Source organism: Carassius gibelio, chromosome A19 (assembly GCF_023724105.1).
Source record: "Carassius gibelio isolate Cgi1373 ecotype wild population from Czech Republic chromosome A19, carGib1.2-hapl.c, whole genome shotgun sequence".
Taxonomy (NCBI): Eukaryota; Metazoa; Chordata; class Actinopteri; order Cypriniformes; family Cyprinidae; genus Carassius; species Carassius gibelio.
The window spans coordinates 21,005,416-21,016,844 of NC_068389.1; the positions used below are offsets into that span (position 1 = coordinate 21,005,416).

Here is an 11,429-nt window from a genome sequence, read left to right on the forward strand (position 1 = left end):
AGGGAGGGAGGTTTACTAGTGTCGTGCGGGGAAAATGAAGTCAAACACTTTCATGCTGTTCTCCTCGTGAGATTTATGTCTATGACGCACCCTATACAGAATTGCATGCCCAAGCTGTGTCCCAAATTAATTATCCTAGAAATTAACATCATTAAAACATTCTTGAAAATACAATTTAGAAAACATCCGAAGACGCCTATCCACTAAAATCTAGCTTTGATTGATTTTTCACAATACAATGTGACAATACACCATGGAAAATGTTATACTGAATAATTTTGTTTTGTTTTTGAAAGTCGGTTTCTGTATAGACACAAGACTTAATGTCTTGGCTTCAAAAGAGTTGTTTCTATGTTCATATAATCAGAAATGCTATTGCCAGGCTTGGGCAATCAACACCTAACATATAATTGTAAATATGTGTCCATAGGGGAGATCAGGACTACTTGTCACAGGGTTTTTATTTTGAGTTTTATATATTTATTTTGAATGCAATATATGCATATATTTATGTAAGACCAGACCTAGTAGTCACACTTTTATACTGAATCTTTTTTGCATGTTTTATTTTTGAAAGACAGTGTCTGACACAAACCTTAAAGTCTTGGCTTCAAAAACCCTTTCTTATTGTTATTACCAAGTGAAAAATATACAGTTCTTTAACACATATTAACCCATATAGTGGGGTAAGTTTTCACAATATAACCTGCTTATTATACAAACATATAACTATCAAACCCAGATCAGACTACATGTCACAGGGAAGTTTTCATAAACTCTATATCTTAAGAAATTGATACACAATATATGTATAAGGCAGACCACTAGTGAAGCTTAGCTAACCATCAATTTTTATAGCCTAGTTTTTTTTATTATTTTTTTACTCACTTTCTGTACACACACAAACCTGACTTCAAAAAGCTGTTTTTAATATTGTTGCCCGGAAGTTCATTTAAACCACTTTGACCTATAGTGGGGCATGTTGTCACACTATATGGGGTAAGTTGTCACAATGTAACCAGTTCATAACAGATTTTTTAATTTAAACATTACAACTACACTGAAAAATGTTTTACATCTAAATGGTTTTCAAAAATATTATTTGACAACAAAACTATTTTTCATGGGTTAAATCAGTTATAGAAATAACTCTTTAAGGTTACAATTGCAGGTTACTACTTTTTACAGCATATTACAAAACACAAAGCAATTCATGGAGAAAAAAAATGGAACATACAAAAGTAAAAAAAAAAATAAATAAATAAAATAAAAACTTTTGGTCAATAAACATTATTCTATAAAATGTATAGGCTAAATTCTATAAATTAGTGTATTTAACAATAGCCATAATTTGATATTTACTTTAAAATTAAAATACTCCTATCTTTTATATGCATGCCTATACATTTAATAAATATATTTATTCCTATATATTATGACAGTTCAGCAGAATGACAATAGTTAAATTGTCATAAATCATGTAATTTTTTCTGAACAAGCACGTGAATTAACGTTCCATGAGACGGCCCTCTTGCAGTTCACTGGCATGGTGCCAGATAGCATAGTGTATGTTTAGGAGGCCATAGGTCATAATTAGAGTGTGCCTCACTGATTTCTCTGTAAACGCTCAATGTGTACTCATGCATCATTCTGCTAGTGCACTGAATTAAAGACTGGTGACATCAGCTGGTTAAAACACATGAATGACATTGCTATGCTCCAGAGGCTGGAACATTACTAGAGCGTAAACTAGGAAATTGACATTTATGAGAATTTGCCCCATGTGTGTTCAGATCTTACGGTCTCTCTCTACCAGGGGCTACACATTGCATTATGGTGACTTGAGAAATGAGCTGCAAGCACACATAGAGGTCTCCATAGATGACAGCTGAGATGGCCTTTATTCAAAATCAACCTTGGGAGCTGCAATGCTCACAGTTTATTTGAGAAACGCAAACAACAAAGAACATTTCTAACAGTGCTTTTTCTCTTTTTTTTTTTTTTTTGGCATAATGTGCATATTGCAAAAAGTGCTTGTTTTACATTTCTGACATGATCACACGAACGCCCTGAGACAAAAAACTAAATTAACTACCTTAAAACTACCTTAAAAATAATCGGAGAAATTTAGCATTACATCACTTGCTCCCCAGTGGATCCTATGCAGTGAATGGGTGCCGACAGAATTCGAGTCCAAACAGAAGAATTATGGATTCATATTGAATAGAAGCAACAGTTGGGAATTAAAAAACATGTCTTAATGATGGATTTTTGTATTACAAACACACAGTTTTTCACTTCTGAAGACATGTATTAATGGACTGGAGTAGAACTCTCATTCTGACGGCACCCATTCACTGCAGATGATCCTTTGGTGAGCAAATGATGTAATGCTATACTGTAAACCAAACTATTCCAGTGAATAAACTTACTCATCTACATCTTGAATGGTGTTAGGTTGAGTACATTTTAATTTTGGGGTGAACTATTCCTGACTTGGTATATGTAACACAACAAGGGTCACAATCTAACCAGTCACTTTGAGAAATATCCTGACATTAAAAGAAAATCAGTGAACATTAACAACAAAATCAACAAGGGTGTAAATAAAACAATGCAACCATATTAATTATTAATGTCCCAGTGCATACTGGGAAGATGGCCAATGGGGCTGAATAACAACAATTTGTTTTAGCATGAATTTTGATTGTTCATAATAGAAAAGCAGCATCGAGATGCATTAATTGTGTTGCCATCTTAGAAAACGTTTTTGGGTTATTTTTCACATCATTTTTTTGATCTAAGAATAATAATTTTACAGAACATTGACAAAAACGTTTGCCATCTGCGCACAGTATGAAATGTGGGATTGTCTTTCAGAATATGAAATTCATCATATGCTTGACACTTTTCAACCAGACAGAGAATTTTATATCCAGAAACTACTGTCAGTTACATCCTATTTGAGAGCATAAACTTAAAGATTGTTTGGGAGTTGAAAGAGTAAGATGTGACACCTTATTTCCCACTGCGTTATGTGTTTTGTTTATCTGCTGGCATGTCTGCTGATGGATGTTTTCTGTAATAGGAACTGTAAGAGCACAGATAAGAATAGCTATGGAGGAGCCAGCATAAGACTTTTAAGACTCCAGCCCTTCTTTTCAGAAAGGACACACACAAAAAAAGTGACCTTTAGTCTCTGGAAAGTTTTGACGTAACCAGATTCATTCTCTCTGTATGTGTTTCTCACTATGGGAAGATACAAACTGCAGGTTTTCAGAAATATATGCCCATATTAATATGCCCTGAATTTTCTTCTTTCTGGGAAATATTTGGTGTAATGAGTTATGACACATTTAGACTGGTTAGGCACATTCAGTATAACATAAATAACCATGCAATGAATAACTTGAAGTAGAGTACAAATATTCAGCAAAATTATATATACATTTTTGATGTTTGTTAGTGTGCAGGGTTTTACTAACAAATACATACACATTATAGTTTGTAAAATACATGGTTTTACAGACTATAATCTATTCAAGCTATACATTTGTTCATTGTGTGCATTCCCAGTTTAATAATATCAGTTTTAGTAGATGACCAATAAGATAGGCTATGAATCATTAAATGCATTTTTTGTTGCTCTAGCTTGGGCAAAGGTTTTATTATGAGTCTGCATAAAAGTTTTTTATTTTATATTTTTTTTTACAAGCTCACAGGGCTTACCATACAGACCATACAGCCACTGGGTCTCTGTTTTAGCCTTCACTTATTTCAGCTGGAAATGGCCCTTAAAAGAGCCTTTAAAGGGGGGGTGAAATGCTCGTTTTCACTCAATATCCTGTTAATCTTGAGTACCTATAGAGTAGTACTGCATCCATCATAACTCCAAAAAGTCTTTAGTTTTATTATATTCATAAGAGAAAGATAGTCTGTACCGATTTTTCCCGGAAAAACATGAGCCGCTGTAGGCGTGACGTGTGGGCGGAGCTAAAGAATCACGAGCACGAGTTGGCTTTTGCGTTGAGAGCGTTTAGAAGCTGTGACAGCTGTGAAGGCTGAAACTGAACGAGAGCAGCAGCAGCAACGACTCGCTCCGAGTGGGGCTCGAACCCGGGTCTCCGGCAGGGGAGGCGGAAGCACTAACAAGGAGGCAGAGATATTTGAAGCAGTTTTACTCACCGCCTGCGGTTCCAACACACGATCGTGACCCTTTTTCGTTGGGACTGCATTATCCTTAAGAAATAAACGATACGCAAATCTGGCGTCAAACTGGGCCTTGTTTGTAAAACAAGCATCTTCGAAATGCAGGGAACAAACAAACACAGTTGCACAACTCCGTGGATGCTCTGTAAAAATAAACTCCATCCCCTGGTCCCTTAATGCTGTTTTTTTTTTTTTTTTTGGTAATCTGTGCAGGGTTGTCTTGCCCTGGCAACCAAAAACACACTCCTTTTGTGACATTTCGCAACGCTCTCGCTCTGATTAGTGAATGCCTGTGCTCTCTCAGTGCTGTGCTATACGGGAGCGTGCGCTCTTCTGGCAGAAGTGCCCTTATAAGGAAATTCCGCTCCATCTAACGTCACACAGAGCCATACTCGAAAAAATCTTTCCGAAACTTGTGGCAAACCGGAAGGAGTATTTTTGGAACAAAAATTTACTTAATTTTTGAAACTTTGTCCATGTTTAGCATGGGAATCCAACTCTTTAACAGTGTAAAAAACTCAGTATGCATGAAATAGCATTTCAACCCCCCCTTTAAATCCAAAACCCACTTTATACACTTGGGCCTGTTTTACAACCCAGCCAACAGCTGCTGAATTACAGGAACAGTAACATAGTCAGCTATGGATGTGAAAGCAACACTGTAATGAGAATATTAATTTGGAACAAGTGCTCTCCGTTCTAATGATAATGAGATTTGATGTTATTTTGTACTACAGCAAGATGATTATTATTATTATTATTTTGTCATTTATTTATATATTTTTTTCAACAAAATGGATTAATTTTTTGGCTGGAGCTTTAACATTACATCAACAGTAATCTAAAAATTAGATCATCAATTTTAGATCATCTGTGGGAAGGGAAGGAAACAAAGAACGAAAAATATGCTCAGCAAAAAAAATAAATAAAATAGACCTAATGTCGGCAAATAAGGAATAAATAAAAATGCAAGAACTATGCTAAGCTATCAGTATTTTCTAAATGAATACATTTAAATATAAACATGCCAAGCAAAATAAAAAAATCTAAAATAAAAAAATCCTATAATTTATTTTTCTAAACTGCAGTTTTATCATGTTGGAGATTAGATATGCATGACAGGGACATGACAGAAATTGAAATATCTACTCTAATCAAAGTATAAAAAAAAAAAATTTTATGACAATGATGATATGGATGCATAAAGTTTGAAGTAAAAGCATGTACAATGCATCTCAGTCTGGGCAGTTCCTTTCTTTGACACAAGGTGGAAGCAAAGCACAAAAGTGGAGTGAATTTCCATGTGAATTATACTGCTTTGCCAGACACTAAATATTATTTGCATTTTAAATAGTCTTCATTTCACACATTCTACGAGAAGCACATCGTTTCAAACCACCTAGCATGTCAGTCGATGATGGTAAAGATCATTTTAAAAGATTCTATTTAAAATATCTAAGAATATGGATCAATGACATTGTCCCAGCGGTGCCACTCCACCAGCTAATTGGGTTGTGAACTCCTCTCTCAGTTTCCCTTGGAAACAGACCCCTAAATAAATGCTGAAGTGGCTTGGCACGACAAGGTCTTTTCTGTCTGTATGCCATAACCACAGTTGGTGAGGAGGAGAGCTTTTCTCATGTTCATAATGGAGCAACTGTGCTGTCCCGCATGAGTCAATTACTCTTACAAAGAATTAAATAAACCTTGCATGGCTGCTAAAATAGCTGCCAAATGTTACTGAGTAAAAAAATAAATAAAAAAGAGGGAAAAAAGAAGAATTGTCAGGCACGTCACGATATGTTATTTAAGCTAATGTTGTTGTTTTTTAACTATATTTGTTCTTTGAGATAATGCACACAACAAAACAACATAGAAAAGAATATGAGAAAATAATATAATGTACAACCTCTGAATTTATAATTTAATTCACTAATTTGCCATGCAGACTTTAACTCTCACATGTAATAATTCAAAGAAGTGATGTGATGAAATTTCACTGGCCAAATTGAAGACAGGGGCCTGTGGCTCAGAGAAGTTTAAAGCATTAACACTGTCATACATGTGTCACTTGGAAACAGTTCCTTTCTGAGCCAGATGAAAAGATGCTGTTCATTATAGGACGAGCTATTTCTTTTCTAATGGAGTGCACCTAAAATGAAATGAATTGAAAATGGGGTTCGACAGTTATTCATTGAACATTTCTCTTAAATATACATTTTGATCAAAATGTCCTGGTTTGTTGTATTAAGCTTTTACATTTTAGGTGAATGCCTTATGTGAACGATCAGTGGAAAATAATGGCAGTTGCCTACTCAGTTCTTTCACATTTAACCATTCACTCTTACAATTTATGGATACATTAATTAAACTTCGTAATGTCTAATAGAAGCTGAGAAAACAAAAATCAAAAGCTTAAGCATTTAAGTTAAGATATATGTATTAGCCTATTACATATTTTCAAAACTAAATGGAAAACATGAAAATTCTTTGATTACAGTAAACTGGATAAAATGGTGTATAAACAATTTTCACTCAGAAATTGCTATTAGATTGCACAAAGAATAGAAAAGTAACTTTTTTAACCTTTTGAAAGACTGAAATTGTATAGCCTAATCTTCGAAAAACAGTGTAAATGTAGTATATATGTACAGTGTATGCAAAAGTAGGACCGTTTACATTAAAAAGTGTTGTAATTACTGATCTATATATGTTCTCTATTATAGATCAGTGGTTGTAACATAGTTTTTTTGACAGTTGCTTTTTTAAAACACATTCAGAAATTTTTGATAAAGTTATTATAGCTGCAGATCACGCCTGTGAACCGAAGTTGCGTTAAGGTAACCATAGAAATTACGTTTATTATAGAATGATAAAACGACAAAATAGTATCACATTAAAGTGTTATTTAAATATTAAAATATTAAATATAAAAAAACGTATTTTGTTTACGTATTTAAAATAGTTTAGGCTTATTCAAGCATCAGATATAGCCTACACCTAAGATTTTCTACTGACAGGACTCAAATCAACACTTGTGTAGCATTTCAATGACAGAGAATATTAATATCACCATAAAATCTCTCATGAAAATTTACCAAGGTCATAAGATCATTTATAATACTCGAAATCATTTGCCTGAATGTATGCGTGTGAAACGCCCCCTTTTCTGACCAAGCTTCCAAAAGCGAGACTAAATTCAGCAGCATGTTCAGAAGATCCATCATCTGATCTACAGCAACAACAGAGAGCACATCTGCCTTCAGTCTGTTCCATTAGCCTACGTTTAGAGGAGAGTCAGCTCTGGAGAGTAATATTGTAATGTAGCTAATATTGTGAATTAATATAAATTCGTTTTCTCTGATGACCAAAAACAAAACAACCGAGCTCACAAATCAAGCAAAGTTCTAAGAGGGATGCACCCTATTTAATTAAGCTATGACAACTCAACGGAATTAAAATTCTTTTTCATCTGATTTTTTTTTTTTTTTTTTTTTTTTTTGAGAATGGAGAACTTCACAGTATTCAACGAGACTCTGGAAACTTGGACTGACCGCAGTGTCGAATACAAGGCGATCAGCGTCCTGGTAGTTTTCCTCATATGCGCTCTCGGGATAGTTGGAAACGTGATGGTCATCCTGGTGGTCCTCACCACCAAACATATGCGGACCCCGACCAATGGCTATCTGGTCAGTTTGGCTGTCGCAGACCTCATGGTGTTGATCGCAGCCGGTCTGCCGAGCATAGCGGACAGTGTGTTCGGTTCGTGGATTTTTGGGCACGCGGGGTGCTTGTGCATCACATACTTTCAGTATCTAGGAATCAACGCATCCTCGTGCTCCATAACAGCGTTCACTATAGAGAGATATATCGCCATATGTCACCCAATCAAAGCGCAGTTTTTATGCACGCTCTCGCGCGCGAAGAAGATTATTTTTGGAGTTTGGATTTTCACATCGCTTTACTGCGTAATGTGGTTTTACCTGTCCGATATCCAACAGGTGCTCTACAGAGATGTCACTATAATAACATGCGCTTACAAAGTGTCCAGAAACCTTTACCTGCCCATATATTTTTTCGATTTTGGCATATTTTTTGTTCTGCCACTCACTCTTGCTACTGTCCTGTACGGCCTCATTGCGAGAATCTTGTTTCTTAATCCTCTCCCGTCGGACCCCAAGGAGGACAAGAACGGGCAAGACAACTTCTTCAAAGCCCAAAAGAGCAATATCCAGAATTCCAGCCGCTGCTCCAGCACGACTGCAGCATCCAGAAGACAGGTGAGAGGATCACCTTAAGTATCAAAACTTTAAGATTGGAAAAAACGAAATATTCTCTAAATGTAATCGATGGTATCATACAAAATATAGAGACATATGTTTGTTCTACAGACAGACAGACAGACAGATATATATATATATATATATATATATAGATAGATAGATAGATAGATAGATACATAGATAGATAGATACATAGATACATAGAGTCTGACGGACGGACGGACGGACGGACGGACGGACAGACAGACAGACAGACAGACAGACAGACAGACAGATAGATAGATAGAGTCTGACGGACGGACGGACGGACGGACAGATAGATAGATAAATAGATAGATAGATAGAGTCTGACGGACAGACAGACAGACAGACAGACAGACAGATAGACAGATAGGCAGACGGACAGACAAACAGACAGACGGATAGATAGATAGATAGATAGATACACTGTAAAAAATAAGTGTAATTTTAACTGTAAAATTTTGTAAAAACGCTACGGAAAAAAACTGATAATAGGTTAACAGTAAGTTCCCGTACTATATACAGGGAAAAACTGTAAAAGATCTAACAAAGCATTTAATGTAAATTTACAGTAAAATTCTGTTAATTATACAGCTTTTAGAAGTAAAAAAAGAACAAATCAATGTATAATTTACAGTCTAAAACTGTAAACTGATATTCCCAGAATTCCCTGCGTGACACTCCACGTTTGAAAGTATTTTGTTTAAATAATCATGTTTTTAAATAGTTCTTGTTATCAGTTATGTACATTTGAGCTTTATGTTACATCTTCTGTTGCTTAATGAAAGTTTTTTGCATTATTTAAGTATCACGTGTGTTACCATGATGGTGTTTTGTGTTTCCATAAATGTGCACCTTCTATATGTTAATATATACTTCTGCTTGTGGTGAAGCTACTTGTGATGAGCTTTGATACTTCATGTGGCTTTCTCTTATACAGTACCATCTTTATTATTATGGTGGTTGTCAGTATTTTCAAGGTACAAAACAGATTTAATTTTGTGTGTTGTTGAATTTACTGGTTTATATTCACATTTTCTTGTTTGTAAATTACAGCTTTATATTGTAAAATTAACAGTTTTTGACGTAAATGTGTTTACAGTTTTCTGTATTTTTACAAAATTATTCTGGCAACCACAGCTGCCAAAAAGTTTTTGTAAAAACAACAAGAAATTTTTTACAGTGTAGAGTCTGACGGACGGACGGACGGACGGACGGACAGACAGACAGACAGACAGACAGACAGACAGATAGATAGATAGATAGGCAGACGGACAGACAGACAGAGAGATAGATAGATAGATAGATAGATAGATAGATAGATAGATAGATAGATAGATAGATAGATAGATAGATAGATAGATAGATAGATACACTGTAAAAAATTTCTTGTTTTTACAAAAACTTTTTGGCAGCTGTGGTTGCCAGAATAATTTTGTAAAAATACAGAAAACTGTAAACACATTTACGTCAAAAACTGTTAATTTTACAATATAAAGCTGTAATTTACAAACAAGAAAATGTGAATATAAACCAGTAAATTCAACAACACACAAAATTAAATCTGTTTTGTACCTTGAAAATACTGACAACCACCATAAATCAAATGTACATAACTGATAACAAGAACTATTTAAAAACATGATTATTTAAACAAAATACTTTCAAACGTGGAGTGTCACGCAGGGAATTCTGGGAATATCAGTTTACAGTTTTAGACTGTAAATTATACATTGATTTGTTCTTTTTTTACTTCTAAAAGCTGTATAATTAACAGAATTTTACTGTAAATTTACATTAAATGCTTTGTTAGATCTTTTACAGTTTTTCCCTGTATATAGTACGGGAACTTACTGTTAACCTATTATCAGTTTTTTTCCGTAGCGTTTTTACAAAATTTTACAGTTAAAATTACACTTATTTTTTACAGTGTAGATAGATAGATAGATAGAGTCAGGCAGATGGACGGACGGACGGACAGACGGACTGATATGGGTTTAACACGGTTACTGTGATTTCTTCATGAAAGGTTACAAAAATGCTGGCAGTGGTGGTCGTTCTGTTCGCTGTGCTGTGGATGCCGTACCGCACTCTGGTGGTAGTGAACTCCTTCCTGCAAGAGGCCTACCTGGATACCTGGTTTCTGCTGTTCTGCCGCACATGTGTCTACCTCAACAGCGCCATTAACCCTCTAATCTACAACGCTATGTCTCAAAAGTTCCGCGCTGCCTTCAGAAGGCTCTGCCGATGTGGACGCAATGCCCAGATGAACAAGGCAGCCTATAGTGTTGCACTTACTTACAGTGTTGCCAAGGAAATGTCAACGGTGGAAAGCACAGGGCATTTTTCAACAGAGATAGATGATTTGACACCAACAGACGAGCTGTTTCCTGATAAGAAGCTTCTGTATCCAGAGGACTGTGACTTTAGGAAGGGGACTTTCATTCAGGCCTGATAAACTCACAACAGCTACACCATAAATCTCTGAATACTAGCGGTCTAACGTAACACTACACATTGCCCTGCAGGGGCAGTACTTTGAAAGTTTCACTTTATCTTTGTTTTGAAAAAGTCTCAGCAGTCAGATTCATCTTCCTGTCTTGTTCACTTGCCAAACAGCCTCTCAGAACTGTTCTGCTGAAATGAAACCACTATTAAGTTGCACAGCTGCATTATCTGCTGGAGTCATGATCCTTAATTAAAATTGCATATATAATGCAGGGTAAACTGACGTATATAATGATCTGAAAATATCTTTAGGGTTTGCCATTGTGATCAAAGAGTGGCTTTCTCTCCCTGCAGACCCCTGGGAAAAAATGCTGAAACATCTTTATTTTGCAGTTGAAGTAGTTTCAAGAATGTTCAGTGAGAGTTAACTTTTGTTTACACACCACTGTATAGAAATATACATTTATA

At 35.4% G+C, this 11,429-nt stretch overlaps 1 protein-coding gene across 1 annotated transcript; it reads left to right on the forward strand.

Annotated features, from left to right (window-relative positions):
• The first annotated feature begins 7,464 nt into the window (after positions 1-7,464).
• LOC127935699 (thyrotropin-releasing hormone receptor-like) lies at positions 7,465-11,429 on the forward strand. The gene is made up of 2 exons (XM_052533793.1): positions 7,465-8,489; positions 10,543-11,429. Exons 1-2 carry the CDS (start codon positions 7,716-7,718, stop codon positions 10,966-10,968), a joined length of 1,200 nt encoding a protein of 399 aa, XP_052389753.1. The 5' UTR covers positions 7,465-7,715; the 3' UTR covers positions 10,969-11,429.